The 19,177-nt window shown below is 29.3% G+C and overlaps 1 protein-coding gene across 2 annotated transcripts; it reads left to right on the forward strand.

Annotated features, from left to right (window-relative positions):
• Nucleotides 1–12,377: 12,377 nt before the first annotated feature.
• LOC133682203 (uncharacterized) lies at nt 12,378–16,262 on the forward strand. Of its 2 annotated transcripts, none has more exons than XM_062105489.1 (9): nt 12,378–12,622; nt 12,723–12,990; nt 13,178–13,279; nt 13,386–13,468; nt 13,556–13,666; nt 14,113–14,215; nt 14,320–14,815; nt 15,296–15,499; nt 15,799–16,262. In XM_062105489.1, exons 1-9 carry the CDS (start codon nt 12,498–12,500, stop codon nt 15,846–15,848), a joined length of 1,542 nt encoding a protein of 513 aa, XP_061961473.1. In that variant the 5' UTR covers nt 12,378–12,497; the 3' UTR covers nt 15,849–16,262. The 2 variants fall into 2 exon arrangements, with proteins under 2 accessions (XP_061961473.1, XP_061961472.1); XM_062105488.1 differs by having other exon boundaries at nt 12,383–12,622; nt 15,296–15,495.
• Nucleotides 16,263–19,177: the final 2,915 nt, after the last annotated feature.

The following is a 19,177-nucleotide window of genomic DNA, read 5'->3' on the forward strand; positions in this document are numbered from 1 at the left end:
CCGTGTGATTATAACAAGAATTTTGAGCAACTTGTTATTGGTATAAATTAATTTATACAGGGTCATTAACTCATACCTAAAATAATATGAGATGATACCGATACATAATAACAAGACCATTCTTGACCATCAAAATGCAATACACGAGGAATAGATTACTTTTAAAAATATTTTATATACAACATAAAAGTTTTTTTTTAAAATGGCACTTAAATTATCAATACACCAATAATAACATATAGTTTTTTTTATTGCAATTGTAAACGAAAAGGATAACATCATGTTTGTATTTGCTTGAAAAATATTGATTTTGGATTCTAAAGTCAAATTATCTTAAATAATTATTATACCACGTAAATTTTATATTGGAGGGCCTGTAGGAGTGTAGTAAGAATTATTTTTTAAAATAATTTTTATTTAGAAATAATTATATTTTAAAATATTTTTTATTATTTAGAAATATATCAAAATAATATTTATTTTTATTTTTTTAAACGGGCATGAAACATGGATGTATGAAAAATTAAATAATTAAAAATTTATTTCAAGGCATGTAAAAATATAAAAGAATAATTATGTTGAATAATTATATTAAATAAGAAAAAGAAAAGTCAATTTCTTTCTTTCTTTTTAAGACCAACTTATACATTAATTGGAATCAATCTCCTTCTAAATGACTTTAAATGTACACTCCCATGTCAGCTTAATGTATTTAAAAAAAAATAGCTTGATATATTCAGAAAATTTTAATATATTTTTTTTCTAATTGATAATCCGGGTTTGAATCTAAAAAGTAAAATAAATAACCATCATATAAACAGCCTGCACTGTAAAAAAAAAAAAAGTCGGTTTGACCAGTGGGCTCTGCGCGTGATAATTAGCTCCTTATACCTGGTGATTACATCCTTCTTATCGTCGCTTAAAAGGGTAGTGCCAATTGCCATCTTCTTAATTTCTATGGTTATGAAAGAAAAGGTGAATAAATTAAGATGCTGACAAAACATTAATTACTCTAGAAAATTATAAAAAGGGATCCGAAATAAAACATAATTTAATTTTTAATTAACAGTGAGAAACCCAACCAAGGTGGTGATCATATCACAACGCATAAGTACTGTCTTGATGTAATAATCTAAAACCCATTGAGTTTCATGACCTTCTCCCAGCAACCTTCAATGAGGGAGAAATTATACCGTGTTTCTTTTCTCTTGCTGAACGATGTTGCAGTCTTTTCATCTCTTCGACTGACCACTTCAAATTTCCTACAATGTGATCCTCTAAGGCATCATCAGAAGCTCTAACATCATCAGGCAGCATCCCAGGCGCCAGAGTGATTCGCTTGGAATAAGATACGTTAAAAGGTTGCAACATTATTACCTTTGGCTGGCACCTAGACGTCTTCTTCAACGCCTTCTTCTTCACAGAGAGAGAATCCAGAAGCCACTTTGGACCTGGAGCTGGAGGGCACTCGTGCTGGATAGGTATTTTGTGTCCCTCCCCAGTTGGGGTCTTGCAATCCCAGGTGGTGTTTGCTGCTTCGCTTGTTTCAACAGGATTGATGGTTAGTTTTAGGGTCTTTCCTTCCAGTCCAAGAACTTCAAGATCGGTTGAAATCATCTTGTCTAGAAATTTGAGGTTTTTTTTCCCAGCTAGACGTGAATTTTTAGGGATAGAGAAGAGACAGAGCGAGAGCGCGTGAATGTGCTGAGAGGTTAGAAGTTAGAACGCTCTTTCTGCTTTGTGTATATATAGGCACGGATTGTTCACCGCCTAATTTGTTTTTCCTGTTTTTTCGCTTCTATGTTATTTTGTGAATTGTTTTAAGAAAATATTTTGAAAATTAAATTTCTTTTACGGTGTATTGAAAGGTCAAATTAGACCTAGAGTTATGCAATGAAGTAGCCTGTCCTCATTTTATAATGATTAAAAAAAAAAACAATAATGAAGTCACGAGATATGTTAATTTTTTAAATTTATTTTTTTTATAAAAATAATAATAAATCAAAACATCTATAAAAATTATTTGTATCAATAAATATAAAAAACAAAGTGTTAATACGTTTATTCAACTCGTCTAGTGGTAGGTCAAATAATTTTTTTTCCAATACATAAGAATTGATGTGTAAGTGTTACTAAAGCCTTTTTTTACATCAATTAAAAAATATAACTATAAATTACAAAGTCAATGCTTACATATAATAAAATACAATAAGATCTCAAACCAGGGGTGAACAAAAAAACTGAAAAACCAAGAAAACTAGAAAAACAATAACCGAAAAAATCGAATCGTGAAAAAAAATCGATTAAACCGATTAAAATTTTGAAAAAACCGACCGGTTCAATTTTTTAAGCCTAAAACTGAAAAAACTGAACCGAAGCCAAACCGGAAAAAACCGAGCCAAACCGAAATCAATCGGTTTGAACCGGTTTCAGTTCGGTTTTGGTTTTTTTTAAAAAAACTAGTTTGGTTACTTTTTTTATAAAAACCGAACCGAACTGAAAATTATTACCCCCATCTCAAACTAATTTTAATGTAATTGAAAAATAAAAAAAAAATATTGTAATTATTACAATGAAACTTTACTTTCTTAGTTTGTGTTGAATAAGTTTACAACAACAAAAAGTGTAAAGAAGAAACATCAAAAAAAATTTACAAGAGAGTAAAAAAAATGAACAAAAATAATGGTATAAATAGACCAAGTATAAATAATAAAAAATAATATTTTTTTCAAAAAGAGTATAAAGAAAAAAAACTAAAAACTAAAAAAACGTTAAAATCATGAAATAGGCATGCATGTTGTAATTTGTTTATTTAAAAAATATATATATCATCTATGCAAGCTCTAGTGTGTTTTTTAGGTGAAAAAATAAAAATGTCATTTGAAAAGCCTATGCAATCATCTAGCTAAATAAATTAAAATATCTATGTTAAAAAAAAACTGAAAAAAATATCAGGAAATTTTTTTTGAAAGAAAATGCTTTAAAAAAAATCAAAGTCGATCCGGGCTAATTTTTAAGATCCATGAACCGGATCATAAGACTAGAATGACCTCATTGAAGGCAAACCTGAAAAATAAAGAAGCAAGATTTTTAACCAAATAAATATTGAGAAATGAAATTGAGGGGGGAAAAGTCAATAAAAAAATAATACAAAACAAAATAAATAGCAATTAAAAAAATCGGGACTAAATTCAACATAAAAACCAACTAAAATTAAATGTCAATGGAAATTTTAAATGAAAATTAAATGCTAAGGGATTGAATTAAAAAAAACTAATCAATTAACAAAATAATTTTAAAAAATAACAATTAGAAGAATTGACATCAAACCTGACATAAAAATTCAATGAAATAAATGCTTAAGGATTAAATAGAAGAAAAACAAACAAATTAAGAAAATGATTGAAAACAAAAAAAATTAAAACAATGAGGACCATATTTGATTAAAAAAACTAACAAAATAAAAAAATTAGGGATGAAAAAAAATAAAATCCAAATAGAAAAATCAACATAAAAAAATAATTGCAATTAAAAGAAAACAAACCAAATCAAAAGAAAAAAAAAAATATTGAAAGGTTGATATATTTTTTTACATAACCAGTACACAATCCAATAAAAAAAAATAAAAGAAAAGGTCAATCAATGTTGAACTATGCCTCGCTATTATACACGTGACACTCAAGGAGAAAAATGATGCTAGGACGCATTAAATTTGTTAAGGTATTTTATTTAAAGAACTAAAAAAATATATGTCATGTGATTTGAAAATAACCTTTTCAAAATACAAGGTAATTGCTTACATGAATTGATGACCAGTATTGATAGTTAAAAATACAAAACATATAATCTTACTGTTTTGAAAATTGATGACCAGATTTTTTTCTCATGTTATCAAAAATAAATAAAAAAAGAATCTAGTTGTGATTAATCTTCTCAAGACGCTCATTATGATTATATATAATCAAGATTATTTAATTTACTGAAGTTATATGATATGATTTACGTTCATTGAAAATATAAGGATACAATAACCAATCCAAAAACAATAATAAAATTATTCTTTCATGTATATAATTATGGACCGAGAAGGAAACTAAATTATGATATTATAGTAAGATAATTTATATAATAACTAATAGTCCGTGTGATTATAACAAGAATTTTGAGCAACTTGTTATTGGTATAAATTAATTTATACAGGGTCATTAACTCATACCTAAAATAATATGAGATGATACCGATACATAATAACAAGACCATTCTTGACCATCAAAATACAATACACGAGGAATAGATTACTTTTAAAAATATTTTATATACAACATAAAAGTTTTTTTTTTTAAATGGCACTTAAATTATCAATACACCAATAATAACATATAGTTTTTTTTATTGCAATTGTAAACGAAAAGGATAACATCATGTTTGTATTTGCTTGAAAAATATTGATTTTGGATTCTAAAGTCAAATTATCTTAAATAATTATTATACCACGTAAATTTTATATTGGAGGGCCTGTAGGAGTGTAGTAAGAATTATTTTTTAAAATAATTTTTATTTAGAAATAATTATATTTTAAAATATTTTTTATTATTTAGAAATATATCAAAATAATATTTATTTTTATTTTTTTAAACGGGCATGAAACATGGATGTATGAAAAATTAAATAATTAAAAATTTATTTCAAGGCATGTAAAAATATAAAAGAATAATTATGTTGAATAATTATATTAAATAAGAAAAAGAAAAGTCAATTTCTTTCTTTCTTTTTAAGACCAACTTATACATTAATTGGAATCAATCTCCTTCTAAATGACTTTAAATGTACACTCCCATGTCAGCTTAATGTATTTAAAAAAAAATAGCTTGATATATTCAGAAAATTTTAATATATTTTTTTTCTAATTGATAATCCGGGTTTGAATCTAAAAAGTAAAATAAATAACCATCATATAAACAGCCTGCACTGTAAAAAAAAAAAAAGTCGGTTTGACCAGTGGCTCTGCGCGTGATAATTAGCTCCTTATACCTGGTGATTACGTCCTTCTTATCGTCGCTTAAAAGGGTAGTGCCAATTGCCATCTTCTTAATTTCTATGGTTATGAATTAAAAGGTGAATAAATTAAGATGCTGACAAAACATTAATTACTCTAGAAAATTATAAAAAGGGATCCGAAATAAAACATAATTTAATTTTTAATTAACAGTGAGAAACCCAACCAAGGTGGTGATCATATCACAACGCATAAGTACTGTCTTGATGTAATAATCTAAAACCCATTGAGTTTCATGACCTTCTCCCAGCAACCTTCAATGAGGGAGAAATTATACCGTGTTTCTTTTCTCTTGCTGAACGATGTTGCAGTCTTTTCATCTCTTCGACTGACCACTTCAAATTTCCTACAATGTGATCCTCTAAGGCATCATCAGAAGCTCTAACATCATCAGGCAGCATCCCAGGCGCCAGAGTGATTCGCTTGGAATAAGATACGTTAAAAGGTTGCAACATTATTACCTTTGGCTGGCACCTAGACGTCTTCTTCAACGCCTTCTTCTTCACAGAGAGAGAATCCAGAAGCCACTTTGGACCTGGAGCTGGAGGGCACTCGTGCTGGATAGGTATTTTGTGTTCCTCCCCAGTTGGGGTCTTGCAATCCCAGGTGGTGTTTGCTGCTTCGCTTGTTTCAACAGGATTGATGGTTAGTTTTAGGGTCTTTCCTTCCAGTCCAAGAACTTCAAGATCGGTTGAAATCATCTTGTCTAGAAATTTGAGGTTTTTTTTCCCAGCTAGACGTGAATTTTTAGGGATAGAGAAGAGACAGAGCGAGAGCGCGTGAATGTGCTGAGAGGTTAGAAGTTAGAACGCTCTTTCTGCTTTGTGTATATATAGGCACGGATTGTTCACCGCCTAATTTGTTTTTCCTGTTTTTTCGCTTCTATGTTATTTTGTGAATTGTTTTAAGAAAATATTTTGAAAATTAAATTTCTTTTACGGTGTATTGAAAGGTCAAATTAGACCTAGAGTTATGCAATGAAGTAGCCTGTCCTCATTTTATAATGATAAAAAAAAAACAATAATGAAGTCACGAGATATGTTAATTTTTTAAATTTATTTTTTAAAAAAAATAATAATAAATCAAAACATCTATAAAAATTATTTGTATCAATAAATATAAAAAACAAAGTGTTAACACGTTTATTCAACTCGTCTAGTGGTAGGTCGAATAATTTTTTTTTCAATACATAAAAATTAACGTGTAAATGTTACTAATGTATTTTTTTACATCAATTAAAAAATATAACTATAAATTACAAAGCCAACGCTTACATATAATAAAATATAATAAGATCTCAAACTAGGGGTGAACAAAAAAACTGAAAAATCAAGAAAACTAGAAAAACAATAACCAAAAAAATCGAATTGTGAAAAAAAACCGATTAAACCGATTAAAATTTTGAAAAAATCAACCGGTTCGGTTTTTTAAGCCTAAAACCGAAAAAACTAAATCGAAGCCAAACCGGGAAAAACTGAGCCAGACCAAAATCAGTCGGTTTGAACCGGTTTCAGTTCGGTTTCGATTTTTTTAAAAAAAATTGGTTTGGTTACTTTTTTTATAAAAACTAAACTGAATCGAAAATTATTACCTTTGTCTCAAACTAATTTTAATGTAATTGAAAAATAAAAAAATATTGTAATTATTACACTGAAAACTTTACTTTCTTAGTTTGTGTTGAATAAGTTTACAACAACAAAAAGTGTAAAGAAGAAACATCAAAAAAAAATTACAAGAGAGTAAAAAAAATGAACAAAAATAATGGTATAAATAGACCAAGTATAAATAATAAAAAATAATATTTTTTTCAAAAAGAGTATAAAGAAAAAAAACTAAAAACTAAAAAAACATTAAAATCATGAAATAGGCATGCATGTTGCAATTTGTTTATTTAAAAAATATATATATCATGTATGCAAGCTCTAGTGTGTTTTTTTACGTGAAAAATTAAAAGTGTCATTTGAAAAGCCTATGCAATCATCTAGCTAAATAAATCAAAATATCTATGCTAAAAAAAACTGAAAAAAAATATCAAGAAATTTTTTTTGAAAAAAATGCTTTAAAAAAAATCAAAGTCAACCCGGGCTAATTTTCAAGATCTATGACCTGGATCATAAGACTAGAACGGCCTCATTGAAGGCAAACCTGAAAAATAAAGAAGCAAGATTCTTAACCAAACAAATATTGAGAGATGAAATTGAGGGGGAAAAAATCAATAAAAAAATAATGCAAAACAAAATAAATAGCAATTAAAAAAATCAGGACTAAATTCAACATAAAAACCAACTAAAATTAAATGTTAATGGAAAATTTAAATGAAATTAAATGTTAAGTGATTGAATTAAAAAAACAAATCAATTAAAAAAATAATTTTAAAAAATAATAATTAGAAGAATTGGCATCAAACCTGACATAAAAATTCAATGAAATAAATGCTTAAAGATTAAATTGAAGAAAAACAAAAAAATAAAAAAAATGATTGAAAACAAAAAAAATTAAAACAATAAGGACCATATTTGATTAAAAAAACTAACAAAATAAAAAAATCAGGGATGAATAAAAAAATCCAAATAGAAAAATCAACATAAAAAAATAATTGCAATTAAAAAAAAAGACCGAATAAAAAAAAAATTAAAATGTTGATATATTTTTTTATATAACCAGCACACAATCCAATAAAGAAAATAAAAGAAAAGGTCAATCAGTGTTGAATTATGTCTCACTACTATACACACGACACTCAAGGAGAAAAATGATGCTGGACGCATCAAATGACATGGAGGAAACTTGATTTCAATCATCATTGTCAACTGCACGTGTTAACAACTTTTACCCTTGTGACTAAACAACAATAACAAAAAACCCTTGTGAAATTACAACAAAATCTTTAAAGTCGGTGCTAAAAAATTGAATGAAAAGAGTAGTGGAATAATTCAATTATTCATGATTCAAGAAAAAAAAACAAAAATGCTCTCGAACTAAATAACAATAACAAAGAAACTCTAGGAAATGACAATCAAGTCTGTAAAGCCAAAATTAACAAATTCGCATAATAAAGATACTTGTATAATTCAACTGTTCGTGATAAAATTGAATTTACCACATGCCCCCCGGACTAAAGGTTCTGGTTGTTTACTCTTTAAAGGCAATACAATAATTGCATTGTTATTAAAAGAATAAAATGATAGTATTGTTTCAAAATAGATAAAAATAACAATTTTATTGAATGTAAATATTATCCTACCTCTCAAGTAAAGCTTAAAACAAAAAATAAATGATAAAAAGGTAATTTCATTGCAGCCCTTAACACATTTCGTTGTGGATGGGCTACAATGAAAAACTCACGCTGTTTAGTATTTTACTTAATAATATATTTTAACCTCTATTGTTTCTTCATCATTGTAAAAAAACAATGACAAAAAACATTGATAAAAAATATTTTATTGATAATTTCCAACAGAAAAAATAAAAATAAAATTATAGTGGGATATTTTGATAGCAAGTGAATATAAAAAAATTAATTAAAACTCTGTTAGTAGTTTCGTTAAAAATTTGACATAACATGAATGCTGACGGAATCCATCAGTGATTTTAAATGAAATAAAAAACTGATGGTTCTTTCTTCCCCTGTTTCTCATTTTTCATTTGCTAAAAAGCACAACAACAGCCCCTTCTTCGAATCTCTTCAAATTCCGGCAACCCTCATGTAAATCCAGCCCTCGACCCGCCAACGTCGACCAACATTTATTAACAGTATCAACTTTCATTTATCTATTTCTTTTTTTTTGGTCAAGTTTCACAACACAAAGATAGAAAACCCACACCTTTTTTCCTTGCAACTTGTTTATATTTTAAGTTAATTCATTAAAATTTGTTTTTAGTATTTATTATTTACTTGTATATTTAAGTGTCTGGTAACTTTTCCCTGTATAATTTTATAGTATTAAAGCATAATTTGTGTGTTAGGTTTTATCTGGCATTTGAAATAAATTGATTTTATTTGCAATAAAGACTACATGAGATAATTATCGTTTTCAACTTCATATTTTGTATCGTTTCCCATGATGTTCTTTACGATTTGTCCATCACTCAACAACTTTGATGTTGATTTCTTTACATCCTTGACATGAAAAGACATTGAGTTTAGTTTTATCATTTGTGACGTCACGTGTTGTTTTTATTAATGTTTTTGTTAGACTTAATATTCATGGGGGTATATTAGTCAAGTGCATGACAAATAAAATTTTAGTTTATTATAAAATATGATGGATCCATAGCTTATATTTGACAAAACTACCTCCGGACGGGAACTTGTTTTGGCCAAACAAATATATAGAATAATATTAATTCATAATTCAATAGTTATATACTGTCTGTATAATCACAATAGATGACACATATATTGACTTTGATATTTTAAGAAAAAAGAAGAAAGAATACCTTTATAAAATATTTTTTTATTAATTACTGTATAAACTGGCAAATTTGTGCTTTGTTACATGTTCCCTCGGCTATTGATTTATTTTGTGACATGGTGTATTGTATTTTTTAATTGAAGTAAACTATTATTTTTTATTTTTTTATGTCAAGACATAAAAATAATATAAAAACATTAATTTAATATTTTTTAAAAATAAAAAATAATTTAAAAAACACTTTAAAAAACAAATTATAATACAAAAACAAACACTCACAAACCAAATCACTGCAGCGCATTACTTTCCAGTGAAGCAAACATTGTCATGTTCGTGTAATCCTATGGCTAATTAGTTGAGATATTTGGATGCAAATTTGATGGAAAATGATTTGAGACTTTTATTTTTTTAGATAAGAAAATAAATAAAAGGCAATCGCCTTTCACTCTAACATCAGAGAGGGGTCGTCCTGGATTCACACAGTGTTACCTTCTTCTTCTTCTTTTTCATGGTGTTATTATTTTTTTTCAATTTAATTTTTTAATATTGTGTTAATTGTAATTTATGATTGATAAACAATTTATTTATTTTAATTTATATTTTGCATTGATATCACGATTCTAAAAAAACATTTCAACATCGGGCTGTTAATCAATCTCACGAAATATAATTTAATATTTTTATTCACAAAAAAATAATAGTTGGTGGGCCAAAATTGAAATAAAGAAAAAACAGTGGGCCTTTTATCTCTAGAAAAAAATACAGTGTCAGTTTTGGTCCTTTCTTTTAATTTTTATCTTCAATCTACGTTTTTTCCCTTCAATTCGATCATATAAATTTGTGTTCACTAGGTTTTGGGTTGGTGATTTATTTATATCCACGTTTTGTGTGGTTATATCAGCCTAAATCATCATTATATTAGGTTGGTGCTTGCTTCATGAAAATGAACCTCATTTTATTGTTTGTTCGAGAGAGATTGAAAATTAGGAGATAAAGATTGAAGCATGTAAAAATGCCTGTCTTTTTTTATTTTATTATTTAATGTTAGATTTTTATTCTTTTCCTCAATGCCACTATTCAACATCTAAGTTGATTTTGAATTGGATTTCACAACTTATTTCATTTTGACGTTTGTAAGTTTATAGTAATCCAAAACAAATATCTCATTTTATTGATATTTAATTCTATAAATGTTTAATTTGGACTTGTCAAGATGTACGAGTTGTCAAGCCAATTGCCACACAGTAAAATTTAGAATTTTAATTAAGGAGTCGGATTAAAAAATTCAAGTTTTACTTACTATGCCAAGCTTAACAGCGCTGCTAAAAAAATCCCTTGCAGTGTATACATTTATTTTTACGTTAGAAAAAAGTTCAGCTTTACCTGCAACATAACACCAAAAATAATCTAGTTAATAATCTAGTTCGGATCTAATCCATGTTCTCTGTGGTCGTTACAAAACACAGAGCAGTCCAGCTTTGAAAGGAACTCAGCCTGAGTGGCTATAACGAGTTAAAATGAAACAATGGTCTGTCCATGTTCACCGACCGTCTGCGAAGCCAAATTCAAACAGAATAACTAATTTGTAGAGACAATACATGGTTATTCCCCTTTTAATTTGTCTTGCAGGTCTTATTTGGCAGAACATGGAAAAACCAAGAAATCATAGCTTGTAAAAATTACTCCTCCAAATTTTCCTTAATAATCTATTAAGAAAGATTATACAATGTTTTTTTTATGGATGTTTGAAAGTGTGGTAATAATTAATTTTTAAAGTATTTTTCATTTCAAAACATATTAAAATAATATTTTTTTATCTTTTAAAAAATAATTTTTAACATTATAACATCAAAATAATTTGAAAATATCAAAAATATTAATTTAAAACAAAAAAATAAAATTTTTAAAATTTTTCAAAAATATTTTCTAAACCGAATTCAAAACACATACACATACAATCTTGATCGATATTATCAATGAAAACACGTTATTCAAAAGTATTATTTATTTAAATAATGAATTTATAAAAACATTTTTATACTAAATTTCTATATAAATTGTGTTAATGTGTCAGTAATAAAGCGTGGGTCTTATAGATTTTAAATCATTGACTCTTATAAAACAAGTAAGGATCACAGTCAATTCTCCCAACATAGCAACGAAGATGTGAAGAACAATCAGTTCCACTAGAAAAGTAATTTAGTGGCAATAACAATAAAAAACTCAAAATACCTTTATTATTATCATCAAAGAAAAAAATATAAATCAAACAGTAAAATCTCAATTTAGCCCCTAATATATTACTCACAATCAATTTGGACCTGAATCTTCTGGTTATATCATTTTTACCCAAACACGACGTGCACCAGACAAGATCACCCTTTACCCATCTATTATATACCATATATTTTTTTAAAAAGCAAAAATAGCTGAATATGTTATAAAGGCTAATCTTAATGCCCAAATATGATAATTTCACTTTTAAACAAAGTCAAGAAAATTTCATTACGATTTGATGTTAAAGTTATTTTCAAGAGGGATTGAAACCTGTTTTAAAGTGTATTTGTTTTTCCTTTAACAATATTTTTAAAATGCTTTGAATTTTTTTATGATTTTAAATTATTTTGACATGTTAATATTAAAAATAATTTTTTTAAATAAAAAATACTTTAAAAAATAACTATTATCACAATTTCAAATACTATCTTGGTGTTAGATGGAAAAATTAATGAAACCAAAAGATTTAGTACTTAATTGATAATTGAATAACATATTGGGTCCTAAAGTGAGATTTCCCAAAAAAAATGCTGCCTCACCATTACACGTTAGTCCCCGTGGCATGCACGCGGCACCTGACCCAATTCTCCATTTTCCCTCTATGTCCCGCCAAACAAAATTTATAGCTTTCCCTCGTCATTTTAAATTTCGCTCTCGTTCACAACAATGAGAGACAGGAAAATTGAAAAACACCAAAACGACAGCAACGAAACGCAAAAAAGGAGTCCCAGACCCACAGCGACCGAGCGATGGTCACAAACCCAAACAACTCTTTCGCGAAGACAATCTGCTCCATCTGCTATGAAGATCTCAAGCCCATTATCGAAGATCTCCAATCAATCACCATTTGTGGCCACGTCTTTCACGAACTCTGGTACGGAAACGATTTCGCATGTGCTTAATTTTTCAATTTCTCTCTGCAAACCTGGAAACTAGTTTGTTGAGGTTTCCGTGGTTTATGTTTGAAACCCTAGCCTGCAGCAGTGGTTTGAATATTGTTCGAATGAAAAGAAGCGTAGCTGTCCAGTTTGCAAGCAGAATTGCTCGGCGCAAAATGCCGGTCGCCTTTATTTTCAGTCGGTCGGGGACCAAACCGAACCGTTCGGGGATCGCAAGGCGGGGGAGTGCGAGGAGGATCCTAAGTTGTTGCGGGGAGAAGTGAAGAGATTGGAAGGAAAATTGTCGGGTCTCAATACGATTTTGGAGAGTCAAATGAAGGAAATGAAGCATCTCAATGAGGAAGTAAGATTGATTTCACTTATGATTTGTTTGGTTGTTTTTGTCCGTGTGAAAATTTTGCAGAACACCTGGTGTGCAGTTATCTTTGTAGCTGTAATTGACAGAATCTATGGCTATATCAATGAAGTATTTGAAGCAAACCGATTATTTTTGTTCTTTTCCGGGTCTTATGAAGCTATTTTTGTTTCAGTTTTATCTTTGTAAAGATGAGTTGAAGAAAGAAGTTAAATTGAGGACTCATGCAATGGAACAAAAAGCATCGATTCAGCACCTGCTTCGATCGAAATCTGAGGTGCACTATCGTCTTCACAGTTGTTCTAGATTAATCCCCTTTTCATGTCGTTGGTGGTGCCAATTAACTGAATTTTTCTAAGAGGTTTTGGTCAACTGTGTTGTAGGAGCTTGATGCACTGAAGTTGGAGCGCATCAGGCTGCAAGATAGGAATATGGCACTTGCCAAAGAGCTTGTAGCACTCAAGCTGTAAGTGCAGCTGTGCTAGGTCCAAATAGACTTTTATTATTTGGTTTCTTGTTATGAACTCTTGTACTTATACGGTTTGTAATTTAGGGTATCGGATGTGAATCTGGAGGAAGATGAGATTTTAAAGCTTGCCTCTTTTGGTAATGAAGCCAAAGATACCCTAGACATCCTGAGAAAGTCTTTGGTCATTCGCAATAAGTAAGCTGTCTATTTTTCAGTTATAGTAATTAAATGTATTTATGGATGGAGAAAATTATTTTGATTTTTGACATTCAATTAAATTTTAATGCTCCTTAATTCCAAAATGATGAGAGCTGTTGATTCATCATCAAGGATTGTGTTATGACAGCGGTGAGCTTTTTTGCTTGATACCTATCTGCAATGATCAGTGTTTACACTTTACAATGTTTACATGCACTATCTTTATCTGATAGTTGCTTTTGCTAATGCTAGATTTTACCCTGATTTTTCCACTGAAGAATAACCATGTTGATAATTTACCTGATTTATTCTCACTGCATTTTTATTTAGCTATTTTTGCAAAATGTTAATTAATGGTTTTTCCTTATATATACCCGCATCTCTTATTTTTTTCAGGGTTTTGATATCTAATATAATTTGTTGTTCCACATTGCTTCTAACAGGACTTACAAAGAGTTGATGGCTAAGTGTAACCAACTTGGACAGGGTGAGGCTCGTTCTTGTAAAAGACTCGAGAAGGCAAAAGAAAAGATCAATAAATTAAAGGTAATTCTGTGAGGACTTTGTTTAAAATTCTCCAATAAAAGCTCATCCGGGGATGGGCTTAGTCTCTGGTTTGGCTGAAATGATTGTTTTGTTGCCATCATCAGACAAGGGTCAAAGAACTAGAGATGGTTGTTGAAGTAAAGGATAACGAAAGTTTGAGGGCTTTAAAAGCTTCAAAGAAGGCAAATTGCATAGGGCTTGTTGCAGAAGATATTAAGGACAATTCTAATGCTTTGTCCACAAATACTTCATGTGCTGGTCCAAAGGAACAGCATCGTGTATCTGTGGATCTAACAGGAAGCTCGACCAGTGATCGAGAAAATTTTAGTTTCATGGGTGATAAGGTTGCCAATTCATCCAAAGAATGTATTAGAATCACTGCCCTTAACAAACAGGGAAATGCTTATTATGCAAGAGATGAAGCAGCTTTGAATCTTCCTACAGCTGTGCATGTAATTCCAGACCCTGATTCAAAACATCAGACCAGAGAGGGTGAATCTGCTCTTGCAAAGTCAGAAGCAGTTTCTGATATTCACAGTGAAGCCAAAGTGCACAAAACAGTGAACCCCTCTGGACCTTTTGGCATAAGAATCAACAACGGTGAGGGCAATGCTCTTGATTCTGCTACAGACGAGGAAGTTATTGTGTCTCTTGATGACACCAGAGAAGTTCAATCCATTCTTAACATTAGAAAAGACTCCTTAAGGGTGTGTCTAGGAACGCGGTGCAAACCGTGTTTCCTCAAATTTTGAATTTTTTTTGTTTAAAATGATTTTTTTTTATGTTTTCAAATTATTTTGATATGTTGATGTCAAACATGATTTTTAAAAAATAAAAAAACTTTATTTTGATGTATTTTTAAGCGAAAAACACTTTGAACTGCCGCTATCACAATCTCAAACACACATTACTATTGGTATAATTTGAGTTTGATTTAATTGGTTTCAAGGAGTGGCTTGAGCCAAACTTTGTGACATAACTACATGCATGAGCACACTGTTGCCCTCTGTAAAATACATATTTTGGAATATTAATTTCAGAATCTGACATTAGCTGTTTATTATGATACTAAACCTCCAGGGGATATATGTTTCTCTAGTGGATTGATGGGTCCTGATGGAACAAACCGGTACTTGGGGAGATGGTGTAAGCGTGGTCAAAGCAACGGATCAGTGGCCATGCAAGGTACAAGTGCAAGTAACAGGGATTTAATTGCTGTTGGATCTGATGGGCGAGGTGGTAGAGTTAAAGTGCTGAGATCTATGAATCAATCCTTGTTGGTAGGTAATGCATGTATACAGTTATTTAATTATTAGTTTGACACATTTTGGTTTGAAACGTCTGTCTTTGCAACTTGTAGCTGCCTGCGTTAGTTGCTACTTCAAAACCTGTCACGCAATCATGCTTAAATTTTGTTCTAGAGTATCAATTAGTTTTCTGTTCATATCCATTCAACTTGGCCCTTTGGTTTTCTTGCAGCTATTTTTTTGTCATCCACGTTGTATCTAGAATCACATATCTTCATATTACAACCTCGTTACGAAACTGACTGCTTGACTTCTAACTGTGACCTTTTTATGCAGGATGGCAAGGAAAATTCTGTATCTGCCAAGAAGTGCAAGTATGGAGCTAAAACAAGCAGTTTGCAATCTCAAGGCTGTTTACAGATAGAACACTTCTTTGGGAGGGCCAGTCAGTAATCAAAGGTGTGCCCTTTAGTATGTGTAATGTCTCAGCTATTATATCGTGTCTAAGAAATGCTAAAATGCTTTTGGGATGTTTAGAAGGAAATGAAATAGTAATACCTTCTTTCCACTCAATTATACTTGTATGATTTTCTTCCTCTTGCCCCAAGCATTATTCATAATTTAACCAAGGGGCAAAGTGGTTGCTGTGCTTTTCAGTCTCGCGCAATCAGTAACTTTTTGGTTAGATTACTACTGATGAGATGGTTTCCATTTGGAAATTTGTTGGTAAAAAGCATAAACATTACGAGGCCAGTATTTTTGAGTTTTGATATGAAAGAGGATAACATATTTTTTTTTTTTGGATGGCTGTTGTAAGATCTTTTCTCTTATTTTCTTGGTTTCTTAAATGCTGTGTTGAGGAAAAAGAATTGTTTTTACTAGGAAGGCATGGGGTCATTTTTCTCGTGATTCAAAATGCAGTTCAATGTTCAACCGGGAGATTGCAAGCTCAAAAATCCAATTGGTTCTTTTATATATATATATATATTAAATTGAAATGTACAAAATACTGACACCGGTTACATTAACAAATTAACAATTAACAAATAACACAAAAAAAAAAACTAAAATGTGTAGTTTTTACCGTGCAACTTTTCATAAATCATTGTGGACCGGATCGTTGCATTTTTTCCCCGTTTTGGTGCTTGATCTTTTTTTACTTTTCTTTTTCATCCTTTTGAACTCAAATTGATGGCCAATTACTTCTAATTTTCTAAGAAAGAAAAAGATTGAAAGACAGGAAAATAGGTGTCAATTTCAAAAGTGGAGAGAAAAGGTTAATTTAGTTGTCCAACTCTTGGATTTGTTACTTTCCAGTTCCTTTGCCTTTTAAAAGTTCAATTTCATTATAAAACTTCCTTTTTCTTGTCACTGTATTGATAAAAGTTAGTGTTGTTGAATTCCAGTGGTAAAGAGAAAATTTTAATTGATATTAATTTTAACTATTAAAATTTAACAAGTTTAATTTGATGAAAAAAGTTTTTTTGAGATGTTTTTTGTTATTTTCATTGCTTGAGAGTATAGCACGAGAAAGTTTTTAAATTTAAGTTAATTTTAATATTTAGATTAATTTTTAGGTTATTTAAGGTCATAAGTTAATTTATTGTTTTTATGATATTCTTTCACCTTTTATCGTTGAATTTCTTGCTTGATTAATTTGCAAATTTTGCATTGCAAGTGTTTGGTTTTTTTTTTTAAAAAAATTAAAAGATAAATAACATGATATTCACTTTTTAATATATAAAAAAATTAAGGTGGTACACATGTCAAGCTCACGTTATTGCATGGCTTGTTTTTCTTTTTTTCTTTGTTTCCCCATATTCTGCGTTTTGGTCCATTAATTTAAAATTCTTTTTATTGGATATCATTGAAATTGCAATTTTTTTGGGTGAGATCATAGCTTTTTTTTATTATTATTATCATTATATTAGCAAGTGTTCTTTTTGTATAACTTTTTATAATGTTATTTCTTTTTAATTTTATTTAATTGCCACTTTTTTATATATTATTTGATTGAATACCATTCAATCTTTTGTTTTCTTTAGAAAGTTTATGGCATGATTTTTGTAACATTAGGGGGTGCTCTTCTTTTACAGCTAGTTTTATTTTCTTAAATTTTATTCCATGAATTTTCTTTGCTTGTCAACTTTTATTGTTGTATAGTTATAAAAAAAAAATTAAAAAATTAAATTATTAAACACATCCAAGCTCATTGTCTAGTTTAAAGGTCTAAGAACTAATTTAAGTTAACTCGAGTTCATAAAAAATATAATTGTCTCATTTTATATATATATATAAACTTAAAACATTGATGTCTATGAATTTTCTTTTTGTTGATATAAAATTGAATTTTAATAAGTTTATATTGTGTCATGAGTTTTAATTTAATTTAATTTTAAACTCAAATTAAATAATAAATTGGTTGAGGCCTCTTAACTTCTTGGTTTAATATTCAGTTATTATTATTTTTTTTTCGTAATGTTATTGATGTCTTTGATCTTCCATTTGTTTATCATATACGTTACTTGTAATAAAAATATTCCTTGCTGCTACAAAAATTACATCGCTAACGGCTAAACTTAACTCTTTTTTTATCCAACCTGTGAAGCGAAGCACGTATGATGTACTCTTTTTTTTTCCAAAAAATCAAGGAAAAGTAATTAAAAAAAAATCAAGTCACATCACCAAGGTTAGTAGAGATAAAAATAAAATAAAATTATTCTCCCATTTATGATTTGTTTTTAGTGCGTATCTTTTTGGGTTGTTATCAATATTATTATATGATTTTGGTTGCGATCTCATTTATGCATATGACCATGTTGGCACATGAGATAAATTTTATCTAGTGTAAGTTCAACTTGGGCGGCTATTTGCTCGAGCAAATTGAATACTGCCATTCTCGTTGAAATTCCTGGCGAGCCAGACGAGGAAAGTCATGTATGAAGCTATACTAACTCTCCTGGCTTATGTTAATGGAAGCATGAATCTTGAACTTGGAACAGTGATGAATCTTTTTGGTACAGCGAGATTAATACATCACCCTTTATGGTGCAGAAAAGCATGGCCTTCTTCTTCTTTTTTTCCTAGGCATCATCCCCTTTCAAGCTAAGGGCATGGAATGTTCACAAATACATTATTTCCTGCATGGTTCACCTGTTGGCCATGTCAGATCGCGGTTTCTTGAAGCTTCATTATTTCAGCCCATTGGTTTCATTGATTCATGCTGCCTACATTTATAACAACCTTGAGATAATGTGAAACAGAAGCATGGGAAGCTTCATTCTCGGGGGAGAAAAAAAGAAAACGACCAAACACGGCAAGCCAAGGATCCATTAGGTTTGCAAAAAAATGTTTATGTGAAAACTATTTTTTTTAAAAAAAGTTGTTTTTCATTGTTTGAATGCATTAAAAAGGACATATTTTCTAGTATAATAAATTAATTTGCATTTTTATTTTTTGAATGATGATAATAAAAATGAGAATTAATAATAAAGTTGGTGATTGTGAAAATAATAATTGTTACATTATTTTTATTGTGATTGTGTTAATGATGATTATAATATGGGGACAAATAGTGATTATAGGATGGTTATTGTGACAATGATAAAATCGATAATAATAAAAGTTGTTATTGTGGATATTTTAATAATAATACGGTGATATTAGTGATTGCAAGTAATGATAATAATTATTATAATAATTATAATATTGGAGT

The sequence above is a fragment of the Populus nigra genome, chromosome 2, assembly GCF_951802175.1.
Source record: "Populus nigra chromosome 2, ddPopNigr1.1, whole genome shotgun sequence".
NCBI lineage: Eukaryota > Viridiplantae > Streptophyta > Magnoliopsida > Malpighiales > Salicaceae > Populus > Populus nigra.

What these genes read in the sequence shown, in the direction of transcription:
- LOC133682203 (XM_062105488.1), top strand. Translation starts at nt 12,498, where the DNA reads ATGGTCACAAACCCAAACAACTCTTTCGCGAAGACAATCTGCTCCATC. An exon ending in CACGTCTTTCACGAACTCTG is followed by an intron (nt 12,623 to 12,722) that starts GTACGGAAACGA and finishes TTGAAACCCTAG; the next exon opens with CCTGCAGCAGTGGTTTGAAT. An exon ending in TCTTTGGTCATTCGCAATAA is followed by an intron (nt 13,667 to 14,112) that starts GTAAGCTGTCTA and finishes TGCTTCTAACAG; the next exon opens with GACTTACAAAGAGTTGATGG.